Source organism: Labeo rohita, chromosome 18, assembly GCF_022985175.1.
Source record: "Labeo rohita strain BAU-BD-2019 chromosome 18, IGBB_LRoh.1.0, whole genome shotgun sequence".
In the NCBI taxonomy this organism is placed as follows: Eukaryota; Metazoa; Chordata; class Actinopteri; order Cypriniformes; family Cyprinidae; genus Labeo; species Labeo rohita.
Genome location: NC_066886.1, coordinates 28,844,552 through 28,864,490, shown reverse-complemented (window position 1 = coordinate 28,864,490; position 19,939 = coordinate 28,844,552). Strand labels below are relative to the sequence as shown.

The following is a 19,939-nucleotide window of genomic DNA, read 5'->3' as shown; positions in this document are numbered from 1 at the left end:
TCACCACTCATGACGAGGGCGCAGAAGTGGCAGAACCAGTTCTGATGACACACGTGTTTTTAGTATTTGGAAGCGTAACTTTTAAGATGAGCTTATTTTGTTTTTATAGACTTTTAATTTAACACATTTTGCATGAGGTCAACTCTAGAAACTTGTCATCATCTGTTGTTCTGACTGGGTGAGTAAACACATTTTCCAACCTTCTTCTTACACAAGTAATACCACCATATAGCTTTCAGTAGTATCTGAAACTTCTATGTCTTTTAAAAGATTTTATGGACTAGTTTTCATCACCAAATATTAGTGTTAAACTCAGAGACGTATGGACGATTGTAGATGTTTGACTGGCACATACTGTTTGAATCAGAGTGTTTGTGTGTATTGGAATGCAAAAGCGCTCTGTGGCCGAGGGGGACAGTAAAAGGGCTAATGACTTGGGAAAAAGGAGTGAATGAGACCCCCTGAAGAGTGTGAAAGCTAGCATTGAGAGGCAAATTCTGTCTTACAATCCTTTGGTCTGGAATCTGTGACAAAGCAGAATGAGAAGGTGACCGAGGAAGAGCCTTAAAAAGTGACTTTCTAGATAAATCCTATCCCTCCCCCATCTATCTGGTTTCTTAACATTTAGCTCTCATCTCAACACTGACACTTACGCCCTAATAATACAGTACAAACTGACTCTTCCTTTGATGCTCAAGGCAAAATTTCTGTAAAGAGACCTGGCGTTGTTGATGAGCTCAGTACTTTGAAGTCTCTTATTTGTCTATTAAAGAACATAACATCCATCTGAAGTTTTTATGGGGATGTCATTGGCAATGATTTACATGACAGCTAAAGTAGGACATGCAAATGCATACCATCAAAAACAATTTAAAAGATTTTACCTGTTTGTTTCTTATAGTACGTAGAGGTCACTCTATGCAGTGATGCATTAAATATGATATTTGCATATCAAATGACAGTTTTCTTAACCCTTATTAGCCACAGTCTGTTAATATTTCTAAGCAGGCCTACTTTAAATCCTGGTCAGGCTGATTTCCTTGAACTTGAAACCCTTTGGTACTACATTTAAGTGTTTTAGGTGGAGATTTCTAAGAACTGAACGTCATTTAAAACCAGCACACTGTGAGAACTGCGTTTATTTCACGGTTCTCAGACTTCTTCCTGTTCAACCAGTTGAGACAGAGAGGCTGAAACAAATAAAGTTTTAATTGTTTAAGATCTAGATAAGCCTTAACATTTATTCCAGTGACATAAGACAGCTCATATAGAGTTCATTTGACCTCCTGAGCTTGGTGAACAAGGCTGTACCTACCTGCAGACTAGTTGTTGACATTTTTTTTGTTTTTAATTAATACATTTTCTATGGTCCCAAGCCAGGCTGGTATTCATAATAAACAAATATGGAATCTCCTGAATCTAAATGTCATTTTGTTCAAAAATGTCTTTATTTTTTGTGACAGTTATTATTTTGTGGTTATTTCCTTGTGGGAAAAAAAGTACTTCACCATATACTTATTACCTTTTTACGGAAAATTTACGAAAAAAAAAAAAACCTGAACACATATATATATATATATATATGTTACCTGATTTTACATTACATTATTTGATATTTAAGTTGATATATTTTAAATAGTCTATACAAAGCAACTTCGTCATTACAAATTTTCAAATACATACACACACACACACACACACACACATATATGTGACCCTGGACCACAAAACCAGTCTTAAGTCGCTGGGGTTTATTTGTAGCAATAGCCAAAAATACATTGTATGGGTCAAAATTATAGATTTTTCTTTTATGCCAAAAATCATTAGGAAATTAAGTAAAGATCATGCTCCATGAAGAAATTTTGTAAATTTCCTACTGTAAATATATCAAAACTTAATTTTTGATTAGTAATATGCATTGCAAGAAACTTAAATTGGAAAACTTTAAAGGCGATTTTCTCAATATTTTGAATTTTTTGCACCCTCAGTTTCCATATACTGAAATAGTTGTATCTCGGCCAAATATTGTTCTATCCTAACAAACCATACATCGATGGAAAGCTTATTTATTCAGCTGATGTATAAAGTTCAGTTTTGAAAAACTGACACTTATGACTGGTTTTGTGGTCCAGGGTCACATATATATAAATATATATATATATACACACTGCTGTTCAAAAGTTTGGGATCAGTAAGACTTAAAATTATGTTTAAAGACTTCTCTTATGCTCCTTAAGGCTGCATTTATTTAATCAAAAATACAGAAAAAAATGTAATATTGCAAAATGTTATTACAATATAAAACAATAGTTTCTATTTGAATATATTTTATATATATTTTAAATATAATTTATTCCTGTGATGCAAAGCTAAATACTCCAGTACTCCAATACTCCAGTCTTAAGTGTCAAATGATCCTTCAGAAACCATTCTAATATACTGATTTATCAATTTTGGCAACAGTTGCGCTGCTAAATATTTTTTTTTTGGAATCTGTGATATTTTTTTCAGGACTTTTTGATGAATAAAAACTTTAAAAGAACAGCACTTTACAATGTAAGTCTTTTCTATCACTTTTTATCAATTTAAAACCTCATTGCTGATTAAAAGTATTAATTTCTTTCAAAAAAAAAAACAAATACAAATTTCCTGACCCCAAACTTTTGAACCGTAGTGTATATTGTTACAAAAGATTTCTATTTTAAATAGAGAATCAAAGAGTTCTGAAAAAGTATCAAAGGTTCCAAATTTTGAATGTAAGATCAGGACATGATTTAAAATGTACAGTAAAACTTTTAATTCAACATTATTACAAAGTGTTATTTTTAAGCATGTTAAGAAGTTGTCATAAAAGTGTACTTTCTTAGTAGTATACATGCTTTTTATAGTTTTTTTTTTAAATACACCCAATATTTGAAAAACACTACAAGTGTGCAGTCAGTAAAATTAAGCTCATTCTTTTCACAAAGGGTTATCACAGTTTTACAGTAGAAATGCCAATTGTAGTCTGTGGTATTTTGGCGGGAACTATGGTTACTATAGACATTCCTTGTAGCCCGACACTAAAAAATTTCTCTAAAAAAAACGTGGCCAAAACAAGTTCTTTGCTGTCTATATAACGACATTATTTAGCCTAGTTGTCCTTGTTTATCGTTTGCGAGTTTCGTTGACTGATAGTGTCAATGAAATCAATTATTATGCTAATGAGTCGTAGACTGCCCTCATGACGTCATGGCGAGGGTGTGAGAGACAGTGCGCGGGCTGAGGCTGTGGGCTTCTGTACAGTGTAGATGAACTCAGAGCGCGCAACTGTGAACAGCAGCTACTTACAGAGCGAGACAAAAGGGAGATGCTTTACATCAGTACAGCAGCCGCGCGAGACATCCAGCTTTAACCTAAACTACATGCACAGACCTCCAGGTAGGTTTCTGCGTTTTGATTTTATTTCCTGTAATATTTATAGTTTAATATGTGATTTAAATTGCTCATTTGCAGTTTGAATGCGGTGAATATATGCTATTTTTTTTTTTCAGACAAAATATTAAATAGCTATAATATGCATGCTATTGCATTTTTATGTCTTAAAATGTAAGGTTTTGTCTTTACATGTAAGACTTGTAATTGTCGTCTGTATTGGTAACGTGCATTTCTGATGCTTATTTAAATTCTGAAGTGAGTTCATTTAAAGAGGTTTAGCTGGCAACGTGCTCATTTAGGTTTGTACCGACGCGGTTTTGCATTTACAGTAGCCAGAGGGTGAAACCGTTTGGCTTGTCTGTGCCTGATAAACTACAGAGCTATTACACACATAGGATAAATTAGTAGAGTTTGTGCTAAGTTGTTTTCAACATGTTTCTGTGTCATAATAATAGGCTGGTGTAGATGTGCCATCATGAGGTGTTCTCCCTCTGGGGTTATTTATCTGAGTGTTGGGCAAACACAATCAGTGTGTGCTGGCCATCACCAGAAGAGTCTATCCCAGTAGATGCTTTCTGTCCCTGGGGACAAACACCATGGTGATTCCTCTAATGGGATACGCTGGATTCTATTTTGAAGCATTATGATATTATAATAATACACTGGTGTTATTCATGCACACTAACAAATTAAGAAAAATCTTATGTGTGTTTGAGCTTATTATTGTGGTCAGGTACTGTGGTGTACCATATGACATTGCGTTATGAACCAACCTGAAAAAAAAGTACCATGGCATCATCATTCAACCATTAATGTACCACCATCATACTTTTTGTAAGGTTCAGTTACTTTTAAATTATTTCAAATGGTTAACTTAACATTAAAATCTCAGCGAGTACTAATACAGTTGTTCAACCAGGAGCATGCAAATGATGTGAACATAAGGAAGTTTCCTTGTCAACTAGTTTATCAGATGGAGGGTTGAATCTGATGAGTTCAGTCAAATTTAACCTGTTGGAAAGAAACTAAATTGTTTTTTAGTTTCTGATTTGATTAATAGAGCTTTTCTAGATTTGCTCATTTGCTTATTAGGTATAAAACAAAGATATGCACCCTTGTGAAAAAGAACTGTACTTGTAGATAATATAATGTTAATGAAATGAAATGTTACTTAAAGGTACTTAGAGTACACTTTTATATCTGCTTAAACACTTAAGTACACTTTAAAAAGTGCTCATAATGTCAATTAAATTTTTACTTGAAGGAGAAGTCCACTTCCAGAACAACAATTCACATATAATGTACTCACCCCCTTGTCATCCAAGTTTTTCATGTCTTTCTTTCTTCAGTCGTAAAGAAATTATGTTTTTTGAGGAAAAACATTTCTGCATTTTTCTCCATATAATGGACTGATATGGAGCCACGATTTTGAACTTCCAATATGCAGTTTAAATGTGGCTTCAAATGCAGTTGTAAACAATCCCAGCCGAGGAAGCAGGGTCTTATCTAGCAAAACGATCGGTTATTTTTATAAAAAAAATATAATTTATATACTTTTTAATGCCAAATGTGTGTCTTGTCTTACTCTGCCTGGACTGTTTTTGTTCCGGTTCATGACAGTTTAGGGTATGTCAAAAAACTCCCATCTCATGTTCTCCCTCAACTTCGAAATCATCTTATATCACTGTTTTACCTTTTTTGTTAAGGGCGTTTGATCTTCTTTGCATGTTCACGTTGCAAAGACTGTGTCGGTACTTCAGCAGTGATGTAGGATGATTTTGAAAAGATTTTTGAGGTTGAGGGAGAAAATATGATTGGAGTTTTTCAACATACCCTAACTGTCTTGAGCCAGAATACACAGAGTTCAGGGAGAGCAAGATGAGCATTTGAGATTAAAAAGTATTTAAATTGTACTTTTTTAATGAAAATATCCGATTGTTTCACTGGATAAGACCCTTCTTCCTCGGCTGGGATCATTTACAACCGCATTTGGGATCATTTGAAGCCGCATTTAAACTGGATTTTGGAAGTTCAAAATTGGGGCACCATATCAGTCCATTATATGAAGAAAATGCTGAAATGTTTACCTTAAAAAATGTATTTTCTTACGTACAATTCTTAAGTACATTTTAAAGCAATTTTTCAAAATAATTTAAAGTACACTTAATCTTATGTGTCAGCTAACATGCTAGAACACATATAATGTACTTGTGGTTTTTGATTGCAAAATTATTTGATATTAGGTTTAAATGTGCCAAACTGCAGCTTGCTTCGTTACATATGATTACAAATATGTTTAAATACATGACATACAAGTTTAAATAGAAATTACATTGAAGTATATTTTAGTTTAGTTTTGTAAATCATTGTCAGTCCATTTGGCAGTACACTTTAACCATATTTCAAAAACGATGTAAGTATGAAATGGCATGTAAAGATGTACATTTAAAGCTCAAGTTAAACTAATTCAATATAAATTTAAACTATAATACGTTTGTATTTAATTGCAAATTACTAATTAAATTCAATTTAATTAGCACTTTTTGGGATATTCTAGTATTATTTCCATAATAATGATCTGTGTTGGGTAAGTTACTCCAAAAAAGCAAATAATTACTCGTTAATTAATTACTTTGCCTCAGTATACTCCTAATTACTGCTTATTAATACTTAGTAGCTGATTTAGAATAAGCCAATATCCCAATAACTAGTAAATAGTGAGAATTGGACACTAAAGTGTTACTAATATTGTTATTAACTTACCAAAGTATTTAAAATAAGAAGGGTACATAATAAGCATGCATTTTAAGGTTAGACTTTGAATTTTGGTGTAATTCAATTACAGAAAAAATAAGAGTAATCTCTTACTTTAGTTTTTCAAGGGAAAAGTAATTAAATTACTAGGCAAGGCAAGTTTATTTATATAGCACATTTCATACACAGAGGTAATTCAAAGTGCTTTACATAAAAGGAAGTAGAATAATCATAAAAACAATAATAAAAACAATAATCACAAAAAAGGAAGTAGAACAATCATAAAAACAATACTAGTTACACTCTTAAAAATAAAGGTGCTTTAAAAGGTTCTTCACAGTGATGCCATAGAAGAACCATTTTTGGTTCCACAAAAAAACATTCAGTCAAAGGTTCTTTAAAGAACCATCTCTTTCTTACCTTTTTATAATCTGAAGAACCTTCTCTCGTCACAAAGAACCTTTTGTGAAGCAGAAACGCTCTTCAGATGTTAAAGGTTCTTTAAGGAACCATTTAGACAAAAAGGTTCTTCTATTTCATCGTGAAGCACCTTTATTTTAAAGAGTGTACACCCAACACTGTACTAAAATGTACTTGTTTTTTGTTAGAAGGGCAAACAATGATTAAATTCATACAACTAGCATTAATCTACTGTTCGCTGCATCTCAGTCTTCCCAGGAAAACTCTTGAACCACTGAGTCTAGAGAGAGTCTAATATATCGCAGCCAGCTCTTTTTCACTTGACGCAGAGCGTTCATTGACGACTAGGGTGCGTCTCTATGTAATAACTGTCATAGCCACCCATAGTAAATATCCAGATCCCTGATGGGTCATTTAGACCTCCATCATTACCTCAGGGCTGCACATAAAATTCAGCAGGAAACACTTCTTACACGAAATGATCAGCTTCCCCTGGTGTCATTTATTAGGCTTATGAGGTATTGATCTTGGCAGCGGATGCTCTTTGTGTTGGAAGTAGGATCTGTAAAAGCTTTCTCTAGTCCAGCATTACACCCGTGAGAGCAAAACATGGGAAACGTCATGTTCTGCAACTGTCAGGCTGATTATAATGATAAAGGGCTGAAATTAAATATGGCTGAAACCTCTTGGTCCGGTTTCAGAAAGTCTAAAGAATCTTCCTTTTGTAGACTTATTCCAGTATTAATATTGGACAGTGCCAAAGTCTGGGTGCAGTTTCATTCTTACAACTGATTTTAAAACACAATGAAGTGCAGAACTCACCAATGCTGGCATGAAATGCCTAGTTTGTGTCCATAGTTTTTAAAGCCTGACTAAACGTATTAAATGTGTCTCCTTTCAATCAAAATCTAGATTTATTTATTGTCTGAGAAATCACTCAGAAACACAAGAATGAAGGCTGAGATCATTATTCTGGCAATTCTCATCCCATCCGTCTTTTGACAGAAACAGGGATGGCTGGGAAGCCATTCCGAGCCACGTACATCTGGACAAACATCATCAACAACCTTCAGACGCAGGTGGAGGTGAAGAGGAGACGCCACAATCTGAAAATCTACCATGACTGCTTTCTGGGCTCCGAAGCTGTGGATGTGGTTCTGGCTCACATCATCCAGAGCAAGTTCTGCGGAGATTCTGAGGTGCCTCGTTCCAAAGCGGTTCGTCTCTGCCAGGCCCTCATGGAGGCCAGAGTCTTTGAGGCGGTGGACACTAAGGTGTTTGGAAAAGAAAAGAGGCAGGCGAAGTTTGAGGACAGCAGCTGTAGTCTGTACAGGTTTCTAAACAGGCCGACTCCAAGCGCATCAAGCACGGAGACCATCGAGAGTGGATACGACTCTCTCAGCACGCAGAGGAACACGTACAGCCCACCCTACAAAAGGTAGGTGTCTTCCTAGGTCAAATCACCTTCACTCGGTGAAACTCTATACTGTACAGTCAGAAAATATAAGAAAGTTGAAGGCATAAAAGTGGTCGAAATACAACTCCAAGTTCGGTTGAGGAACAGACCATTTTAAAGGAAAAGTCCACTTCCGAAACATAGATATATAATGTACTCACCCCCTTGTCATCCAAGATGTTCATGTCTTTCTTTCTTCAGTCGTAAAGAAATTGTGTTTTTTGAGGAAAACATTTAAGCATTTTTCTCCATATAATGGACTGATATGGTATTCTGAACTTTCAAAATGCAGTTTAAATGCGGCTTCAAACGATCCCAAATGCGGTTGTAAAGATCCCAGCCGAGGAAGAAGGGTCTTATCTAGCGTAACAATCGGTTCTTTTAATAAAAAATAATACAATTTATATACTTTTTTATGCCAAATGCTCGTCTTGTCTTACTCTGCCTGGACTGTTTTTGTTCCGTTCATGACAGTTAGGGTATGTCGAAAAACTCCCATCTCATGTTCTCCCTCAACTTCGAAATCGTCCTATATTCGCTGTTTGACCTTTTTTGTTAAGAGTGTTTGATCTACTTTGCATGTTCACTTTGCAAAGACTGGGTTGGTACTTCTGCAGTGATGAGAGAAAGACAAGACGAGCCTTTGAGATTAAAAAGTATTTAAATTGTATTATTTTTATGAAAATAACTGATTGTTTCGCTAGATAAGACCCTTATTGTTTACAACCACATTTGGGATCGGTTGAAGTCGCATTTAAACTGCATTTTGGAAGTTCAAACTCGGGGCATCATATCAGTCCATTATATGGAGAAAAATGCAGAAATGTTTTCCTCAAAAAACATAATTTCTTTATGACTAAAGAAAGAAAGACATGAACATCTTGGATGACATTATATGTGAATCTTTGTTTTGGAAGTGGACTTCTCCTTTAAGTCATTACTCACTGGTAATATTCCCAATTTTATGAAGCTTTACAGTGCTTTTGCATCGTTTTTGAGGCTTGAAAGCATCAGCTGTTATTCACTGTAATTTAATTGGATTAATTTTTTTTTCTGTCACACTAAAGAAAGAATGTCTGAATTATAACAGAATGTTCATTTTATGAAGAACAAATCTTTAAAGAATAAGTTTGAAGCAATATGTGACCCTGGACCGCAAAACCAGTCTTAAGTAGCACGGGTATATTTGTAGCAATAGCCAAAAATACATTGCATGGGTCAAAACTATCGATTTTTCTTTTATGCCAAAAATCATTAGGATATTAAGTAAATATCATGTTCCATGAAGATATTTTGTACATTTTCTACTGTAAATATCTCAAAACGTAATTTTTGATTAGTAATATGCATTGCTAAGAACTTCATTTGAACAACTTTATGGATTTTTTGCACCCTCAGATTAAAGATTTTCAAATAGCTGTATCTCAGCCAAATATTGTCCTATCCTAACAAACCATACATCAATGGAAAGCTTTTTTATTCAGCTTCTAGATGATGTATGCAGCTTAAAATTGACCATTATGACTGGTTTTGTGGTCCAGGGTCACATATATGAAAATAAGTATCACAGATAACAAAATGTGTGGAAAACATGCAGTAAAGTGCAATGTGTTTTTCCATTTACAGTAGATCACCGACTAAGATACAAGCGTTGGTAAAACCTTGCAAAACCAGTTAATCATTTACTTGTTTTAGTTTCTTTCTTTTTAACAAGAAAGCGTATGAATCTTGCAAAATGCTTGCATTTTCTCGGAATTGCTTTTCCTTTGAGATTTTATACTTTGAAATACCTCAAATCGACTGAGATTGCTATAAAAAGCCTAACCTCTATAAATGCCCATGAAATGTCAACATAACAATGAACCGTGAACTAAAGGCCTTATTTGGTGATTCCTACTTGTTCAGCTTGGTTCTTCATAGCCTGAAAACCTTTTCAGACATATGATACCCACATTACTATTGTCTAATTATTTTCTTCAGGAAAGAAGATTCTGTGTATTCAAACAACTCACCTGTCAAAATGGATAAATCCCTGGAGGATGTTTTGGGAAATCTGAACATGAACACAACCGTCACACCACAGATGATGAATATGGGGTTATCGCAAGAGTGTACGTTATCTTTAATAATAAATCATTGTCATGAAACAATTTGAAATATATTTTTTGGACAGTTTCACAAATGTTTGAAGACAGTTTCATGAAATCAGCGATTTTATTTTTTATAACTGCAAAAATATACTGGAAGGTAAACTATTAAAGCTGACGTGTCATGACTGTGTCTGTATCAGTGATGGATGAGATATGGCGGCAGCAGACGGTACTAAGACTCCTACAGCTGATTGAACTGCCACTTCTTGAGAGCCTGTTGGAGGGCCAAGAGAGTCCTCGCCCAGCCCTCCACAGCATGGACAGCGACCCAGACCTGCTCTACACCAGCAGCTACCTGGACCGGGAGATCCTCAAGGCCTTCAGCGAGGCTCAGTATGTTGATTATCTCCATATTGTGCTCCATCTCCATTTGTTTTACTCTTACCTTTTAATTCTGGGGTGTTTCAGAGTTGCAGTAAATGACAAAACTAGACTTTTACATTTTATGCAAGAAATATATTGAGTTGCCACACCACAACATAAAATATATCCTTCACCATAAATGTTAAAATAATTTCAGATGTTTAGTGGAATCAACTGGAATTATAAAGTATTTAAGTCTATGTAATAGTCACACTATGTAACTTGTAGCCTCCTAGTGGTTAAAAAATAAGACTGTATGTGGAGGAGTGTTGTGTTGGTTGTGCATCGGGCCTTCTCTTATGCGCGGATGAATATGATTCGACGGTGTGCACATGCACATAAATTCGAGACGTTATCAGAGCTGAACGACAAATGAAAATCAGTTTTGTAGTTTTTACGAACATTTAAACAAAGAGGTTTGAATGATTGGTGATCATCTTTTTAATTCGTTGTGACAACGAACTTCCAGCGTCACTCTAACTATAGCTAAAGCTTCTTTGATGTGACACACACAGATGTATGACGTATGTATGTAATTTGGAAGATTGAGACTTTTTTGTTTTTTTGCACTTTTTAAATAACATTTTGTCTTTTCATATATGGTCCATTCTACAGAATTGGTGCAAACTGCTGTCCCACAACCAAAAAACACATTTAAAAAGCATTTAATTATTCATATCTTAGATGTTTATTAAAATCCTTCTATTATCTGTTGAAACTCACAATAATATTTCAAATATTTGTAAGCTTAGTATATATCAAATCATCATTTATTGGGTACTTTTATTTGGGAGGTTGTTTAATTGGGAAAGTTTCAGTAGTGACATCTACCATGTTATGTCATCATCGTTTCGGTAGTGACAAAAGGGAACACATCATCCTCTTATTTGGGGAAAATAAAATTTTAGTTCAGTTATGCAATTTTTTTTTAGTATGTTTTAGTAGTGTTTTAGTATGTGAGTTAAAATTCTGTAATGTGATGTGGTCGCTACCAAAACATTTCTGTCACTACCGAAACATGGGATGTTTTGCCAACAGTAAAGTATATTGAGTTATCAGCTAAGGTGTTATGATAGTTTTTGGTTCAATGTATATTCAAACCGATTAATCCTTACCTTTGAAATCAGTATGATCATTTTGTTGCCTTTTACAAAGAAAAATTGGATTCAAAATACAACAAATCTTATAAATTACACTTGAAATGCAACTCATGCTTCCACTCATGCAACTCCCTTTTTCCATCTAACACACTTTCTGATTTTAGTTATCTTATATCTTCCCATTTATTGTCTCCTTGCCTTTCAAGTGCTATGTATTTTAAATGGCTGTGCTTTTAATGAAAATCTTACCATCGTATTCCTGCCGTTTTAAAATCTCATTAACAGAGCTGATAGCTGGCTGTCAGCGGCCGTGGACTGTCTGGAGTTTCTTCCTGATCAGTTGGTGGTGGAGGTGAGCCGAGGACTGGCCAAGTGTGCGGAGGAGACAACCCAGTACAAGGATCTGCTCTACAGAGCCCTCGTTCAGCACTATGGCCAGTCTGAATACCCACCACTGCTCAGCAACCATGTCTTTGACATCCACTCAGGCGTCTCCGAGCTGCTTGGTAAGAGATCAGTACAGCATATGCATATGTTCTAACTCCCACCTCGTCAAATATTGACGCTTGGTCAGGAACCCTTTTAGTGTTATTTTTAATTTTTTAATCCAAGATGTTCATCTCTTTCTTTCTTAGTCGATAAGGAATTATGTTTCTTGAGGAAAACATTTCAGGAATGTTCTCCATATAGTGGACTTCAATGGTGCCCTCAAGTTTGAACTTCCAAAATTTTAGTTTAAATGCAGCTTCAAAGGGCTCTAAACGATCTCAGCTGAGGAAGAAGAAGAATCTAGCGAAACGATTTGTCATTTTCGAAACAAAATTGACAATATACTTTTTAACCTCAAACTCTTGTCTATGTCTGCATGGACTGTTTTGTCCGGTTCAATACAGTTAGGGTATGTTAAAAAACTCTAATCTCATTTTCTTCCCCAACTTCAAAATTGTCCTACATCGCTGAAGAAGTACCGACCCAGTGTTCACAAAGTCAACATGCGAAGAAGATCAAACGCCCTTTACAAAAAAGGTAAAACAGTGATGTAGGATGATTTGGAAGTTGAAGAAAAACATGAAATGGGAGTTTTTCAACATACCTTAACTGTATTGATTACACAGACCACGCATGTGCATCGTAGAGGCAAAAAAAAGACAAGCATTTGTGGTTAAACAGTATATAAATTGTCAATCTGTTTCGAAAATGACCGATCATTTCGCTAAAAGACCCTTCTTCCTCAGCTGGGATCATTTAGAGCCATTTGAAGCTGCATTTAAACTGCATTTTGGAAGTTCAAACTTGGGGGCACCATTGACGTCCACTATATGGAGAACATTCCTGAAATGTTTTCCTCAGAAAACATAATTTCTTTACAACTGAAGAAAAAAAGACATGAACATCTTGGATGACAAAAGGGGTGAGTAAATTATCTGTAAATTTTTGTTCTGGAGGTGAACTAATCCTTTGATGCACAGGTTACCCCTTTAGCGTCACTTTTCAACGTGTAGGGTCCCCCATTGTTTTCAGTTTACTTTAATTTAATGGTTTGCATGCATAAAAATAGAAATAATTTTATATAAAGTTATACTTTCATTGGAGCACCTAACCCCACCCCTACCCTAAACCTACCCACTTCTGAACAATAGAAAACACATAACAGGCAAATATAAGTAAGTCACAGGTATTTATTGCAAAAACTGACCATAAACAAGCGGTTTAAAAACATTATAAACAAGTCCTGTTGCATTCCGAGTCTTCAGAATCCTTACGATATCTTTATGTGAAGAAAAGAGCAAAACATAAGGTTTTAATCACTGAAAATGATCCCGCTCACATCTCATTCCAGGGGCGTCGCTAGGGCTAATCATTCAGGGCTCGAGCCCCGAAAGTTTTTACTCCAGCCCCGAATGTTTTTTTTGTATGGCTCTATGATTTCCACGGAATTTGACAAAGTTTGAATGATTTAATCAAAAGTTGGTCATTAAACTTAAATCAAGTCGCGATATGGACTGGTATCTGTAAATATTATGCCGCAAAAGACTATTTAAATATGAATCCTACATGTTCTGCGTGTCTTTTTATGAATGAACTGCACTGATGCGCAGTTATCTTCATCTGGTTATCTTCATCTGGTTATCTTCATCTGATAACCAGAAAAATACACAACACAGAATTCCATAAGGCTATTGTAAAAATAAATAAAAGTTGTTTTTATGCATTCAAATAAACAGACATGCTAAAACATATTTGGTAACAATAAAACGTAAAGTGAGAAAAAAGTTAAACATTTCATAGGGTCCTAAACATGTAATTTGTCTTAACTTTTGATAAATTGACGGTAAATTGTATAAGATTTTTAATTAATTACACATGATTAAATACATTTTGATTAATAAAATTAAATTTAACCATTAAAAAGAAGACCAGAAAAATAAAAACAGAAAACAGAATTTGAAAAAAATAAAATAAAATGGAATTTGGGAAAAAATAGGGCCCTGTTTTTGCATCCAACTATATATTTGTTACAGTTATAAATACATTTTCAAATGTATTATTTTATTTGTCTAACATATTTTTGTAATGTTATAATTTTGTTATAATACTTTGATATGTTTGCTATTTGCAGTGATTACTATTTACTATTGTTAATAGTGTGACAAGGTCTTTAACCCCCCGGTTTAATGCCCCCGGACCCCCCTAGAAGGATCCAGGTTCAACCACTTGTGTCTAACAAAATCTTATGTGAGCATGATGTGAGCTCCCACCAACTACCACTAGCCCCTGATGTTTTGGCACCAGCCCCAGATGTTTTAAAATCCTAGAAACGCCCCTGTCTCATTCAAAAAAGATCCTCCCGAAAATTAGCATGACGCAATCAGTCACAAGACACACAAGAGCCGACGTAATGCTTCTTCTGGCGGCATATTTTCAATTCACACACAGACTGCAGCACACAGGATGTGTTTTATGGCAGATAGAAATCAAATGTTTTGCCTCTGAAGACTTGGAAAACTAATATTGTTTAATAAATTATGACTGTAGTTGTATTTGCCTGTTATATCCTGTGTTTTATTGACTAATGTTTAGGTTTAGAGGCAGGGGTTGGGTTACGTGCTCATAAATGTGTAAACAGTGTAATGTAAATAAAACTGCTGCGATTATTTACGTTGAAAAATCACACCTCAACATATATGCAATAATGGCAATATTATTACCCAATATGTAATTTGATCATGATGATAAAATTCCCAATGCCTTTCACATCAGCATATTGACGCAATGGAGGAACCTGCGCATCAAAAAAGGTGTACCAAAAAGTGACGCCAAAGGGTCCTGACCAAGCGTCAATATATGACGAGTTGGGAGTGAGAATGTGTTGGTATATGTTAGCTTGAACTGACGTTTACATAAAATAAAACTTGGCTTAAGTGGTCCTTTTGGAAATTAAGTACACTTTAGAATACCACTTATTATGGAATAATTTATTTACATAAAAGAATACACTTGCATGAACTGAATGTAATATTTTTGTACACTTATTTGCAATAACTAAATGCAGCTAAATGAAAATGTATTATAGTTTAAAATTATAATATATGCAATAAGCAGTTAGAACTTAAAAGTGCATTTTGAACTAAGACTTAATTTAATAGTTCCTCTCAAAAAATAAATTAGCTGAAAATGCACTCACCCTCAGGCTATACAAGATGTATATGAGTTGGTAGAGATGTAGCATTACATCACTTGCTCATCAACGGATCCTCCGCAGTGAATGGGTGCCGTCAGAAAGAGAGTCCAAACAGCTGTTAAAAACATCACAATAATGCACAAATAATTCAGTCCATCAATTAACATTATCTGGTGAGAAATATGCACAGATCAAGCACCATTTACAAGCGAGTACAATCCAAAACAGTTCTAAGCAAATATAAACGGTGTGCTTTTAAAATTGTTGTGATGCAGGTTCAAACCCATATGGCTGGAACCCAATAGCAATACCCTAGAGACCACTTCACCATCCGTGACAGCCTAGCAATTAAATTGAAAATCTGTTACACATCATTTTATTATATTATTCTGCGTGTGTGCAGTGAATGGGAAGCGGGAGCAGGCACTGGAGTCTCTTCAGCTCTGTCTAAAGCTGCAAGACTCACGCAGTAGAGAGGAGCTCCGCAGGTTACTGCGCTTTATGGCCCTCGCCGCTGGCGCTCGAGAGATCAAACTACACAAAGAGGTATGAATAACATGAATGACATAGTTGCAGAATGTGTTTGGAAATAATTTTAAAAACATGGAAAAAATGATACAGTGTCTGCACTGGAACTGATGTCAATCTTCCACTATGTTTGCTGCTAAATCAGATCAGTGCACAGCACAACAGTGTTTATGTCATACAAAAGTGTCATTGTTAAAAACATGAAAACTAAAGTGAGCTTTGCTGACGCCATGCTTGTGAAAAGACTCTGAAGTAAACAAGAGCCTCTTTTCTGCTTTGGCCTGATAGTCATTTATTACACCTACATAAATACCATTCCTACATCCCTACAGAAACTTGACTGGCTGTTTGTTTGTTTTGTTCTGTAGATAGAGAACAGAATGGCAGTGAAGAGGGCGTTCTCTAATGCTATTGTGTATGGGACTAAATTGGCCAAGGGGAAGGTTGATCTTCTGGTTCTTTTCATGATGGACAACCACCATGACCTTTTCAAGGTGAGTCAACAACTCAGACCAAAGGCGTAGCCAGAAATGTTTAAGTGGGTGAGCCTACATTAAACAGAGTGGACAAAGTGTATTGTATGAAACTGCATGTCAAACTGCCAACAGAAAATACAGCACAAAGGTTCAATACACAACACTTCTAAAGCATTGATTAACATTAATGTTCATTTCAAAATTTACTAATACGTTATTATCTGTTAACATTTGTACTAATTTGAGCTAACGTTAACAAAGATGAATAAGCACTAACAAATGTATTGCTCATTGTTAATGCATTTTATTGTATTTATTGTAAAGCATTACCTCAGTCCGAGACAACGGGGTTGCAGATGATCACATAAGTGTCTCCGTCAGTTCGTGTTTAAAGGAGAGTAAACATCAGAGAGTGTAGAAGTGCATGCAGCTGCAAATACACAGTTTGTTGTGGAAAAGAGTATCTAGCACAACGTTTACACGTTTCTTTCCACAAAGGACATATCTGTTTTGCGGTTCAAACGCTATACCTATGCTAAGATGATGCTTTAGACACGCTTGGCTCAAAAGTTTCCCATCGATAAATCCATCACCTGCAGGTGGTCGGTTGGGTTTCATTTGTTGATGATCAGGATTCACTGCTAAGACTTTTGCTTTTTGAAGAATTGATCCGATTGATGTTTGCTTCACTGTTTTTAAATTCAACGCATCAAACATGCACATTTTACTATTATATCCTTACGTCGAAAACATAATATTGTGGGTTGGGCTAACAGAAACTGACGAATCATTTTGATAAGAGGGATCATACAAAATAGGAAGGAAAAATGATGCATTAAGAGCGATGCATTAATTTTGTCTTCTGGGTAACTCAAATATCTTCTGTAGCTTCTGAAGGGCAGTACAAAATGAAAAAAATATATGATATTTAGGCAAAATAAGAAAAATGTACACATCTTCATTCTGTTCAAAAGTTTACACCCCCTCGGCTCTTAATGCATCGTGTTTTCTTTCTGGAGCATCAGTGAGTGTTTGAACCTTCTGTTATTGTCGCATATGAGTCCCTCAGCTGTCCTCAGTGTGAAAAGATGGATCTCAAAATCATACAGTCATTGTTGGAAAGGGTTCAAATACACAAAAACGCTGAAAAAAAACAAACAAATAATTTGTGGGACCTGAAACAGTGGGCAGTTTAACTGTTCAAGGCAAACAAGGGACTCATAAACAACTATCACTAAACAAAAACCACAGCTGTGGATCATTCAGGTAACAACAGTATTAAGAATCAAGCGTATGTAAACTTTTGAAAGGGGTCATTTTTATAAATTCAACTATTATTTTCTCGTGTGGACAGATTCTGCAAGGTGTATGTAAACTTTTGAATGCAACTGTATAAGTAGAAGAAAAAATAAGAAACTGTCTGTTATTAAGTTACAATGAAATAAAACATTTATTATTATTATTATTATCGTTTAATAAATGACATTCATTTGGAAAATGACCAACTTCTCACTGGGTGGGCCACAACTGAAAGTTGGTGGGCCCATGCCCACCCAGACCCACCGGTTGCTTCGCTGTTAACCAAATACAACTAGACATATACTGAATCATATACACTACTGTCCAAAAGTTTGGGGTTCGTAAGAAATTATGTTCTTTTGAACTTTTGATTCATCAAAGAATCCTGAAAAAGTATCAGGCATTAAGCAATATTAAGGATTAAGCAGCAATCGTTTAAACAATTAAAAAAATATATAATTATATAATAAAAATATAAAAAATAAAACATCATATTAGAATGATTTCTGTAGGATCCTGTGATACCTGAAAATTCAGCTTTGATCACAGGAATAAATAACATTATTACATTATATATATATGTGTGTGTGACCCTGGACCACAAAACCAGTCATAAGGGTCCATTTTTCAAAATTGAGATTTGTACATCATCTGAAACCTGAATAAATAAGCTTTCCATTAATGTATGGTTTGTTAGGAATGGACAATATTTGGCCGAGATGCTATGTGAATATGTGGAATCTGAGGGTGCAAAAAAAATCAAAATATGGAGAAATCGCCTTTAAATTTGTCCAAATGAAGTTCTTAATAATGCACATTACTAATCAAAAATTAAGTTTTGATATATTTACAGTAGGAATTTTACAAAATATCTTCATGGAACATGATCTTTACTCAATTTCCTAATGATTTTGGCATAAACGAAAAATGAATAATTTTGACCCATACAGTGTATTTTTGGCTACTACTACAAATATATATAATATAATATAATATATATAAATATATTTATAATAAATATAAATATACAATTTTTTACAACATATTCACATAAAAATGTTTCACAATGTTACTTTTTGTACTGTATATTTGATGATCCTTGTATTTTAAAATAAGACATAATATTTGTCTGCATTTTCAGTAACTCAGGTCATTGTTCTTTCATAAAATTGTGTTTCTGTGTCTAAAATAAAATGACAGCATGGACCTTCAAAATGTTCGTCTTTTTGCTCTAGATTCCTGTCACATTGCACAAGCTCGTAAGTGACAAACTGGCCAGTATCATCAAAGGAACAGATCCTGATCTCATCACAGGTAAAACTACAACTATATGTAAAATATATGAAAACATGTATAAGAAATTTTACATTAACTGAGATTAACAGATGCTGCAGAAGTATTTTTCATTGTTAGTTCTTGTTTAATAGTGGAAACAAATGAGATCATTTTTGTAAAGTGTTACCACAATCTTATCATAGCAGATGTTTGTGAGCCATATTTGTAAATCAGACACTGCTAAAAAATGCATGATCCTTGATTTCCTAAGAAAATATATTTGAAATTTTCCACCTCTTAGGAACAACATACTGTCGCCGCCTGACTGGAAAAGATTATTTGGAAACCGTTCAGAAAACTACTAGAGAAGAGCTTTGGACGTTACTGAAAACTATTCACGAGAACTCGAAACTCTCTCTAAAAGAGAAGCGCCGTCTTCTCGGACAGTTCTACAAAGGACATCCTGAAATATTCGTGCAATATTTTGGCAACAGAATATCCAACGTTTATATCTAAGGAATCTTCATTTAATATTATATTGTATTATATGTAAAAAGTATTTTATATGTTGTAAATATGTACATATTGTAGAAAAACTGAATACTACTACTCTTTTTGCCTGTATTCATGAATGCAAGAGACCTGTTGGACAGTTAACACATTTTGCTTTTCTTCAAAAATATAAAAATTATGACACTTACTACCCCCAAAACCACTTATTCTATATATAGATTCAAATACTTCAGAACAACAATGAAATATGTCTTTAAAAGAAGCAAAATAGACTACAAACACTAAGATATGAAAACGAAATCAGGCCAAATCTTATTTAAAAGTCCTGTTTCTGTATTTCACATACTTATAGTTCAGCGAGGTCACAGGCTTGAAAATGCATATTTTCCATGTTTAATCAGGGCCAATGAGTTCAGGCGTCCTACATTTCCTGTTACAGATGAATCTTTTCTTTGTTGTTATGTAATAGGGATGTCGTTCAGAATGGGTGTTTTAGAAACGCTGAA

General features: G+C 34.7%; 1 protein-coding gene across 3 annotated transcripts; it reads left to right on the top strand.

Annotated features, from left to right (window-relative positions):
• Positions 1–19,529, top strand: depdc7a (DEP domain containing 7, paralog a). 3 transcript variants are annotated; one of them, XM_051135008.1, is made up of 9 exons: positions 1–178; positions 7,603–8,029; positions 10,028–10,158; positions 10,338–10,530; positions 11,946–12,166; positions 15,746–15,888; positions 16,239–16,364; positions 18,881–18,959; positions 19,222–19,529. In XM_051135008.1, exons 2-9 carry the CDS (start codon positions 7,605–7,607, stop codon positions 19,434–19,436), a joined length of 1,533 nt encoding a protein of 510 aa, XP_050990965.1. In that variant the 5' UTR covers positions 1–178; positions 7,603–7,604; the 3' UTR covers positions 19,437–19,529. The 3 variants fall into 3 exon arrangements, with proteins under 3 accessions (XP_050990965.1, XP_050990964.1, XP_050990963.1); XM_051135007.1 differs by having other exon boundaries at positions 2–178; positions 7,597–8,029; XM_051135006.1 differs by lacking the exon at positions 1–178 and adding an exon at positions 3,286–3,420 and having other exon boundaries at positions 7,597–8,029.
• The last annotated feature ends 410 nt before the right edge of the window (positions 19,530–19,939 follow it).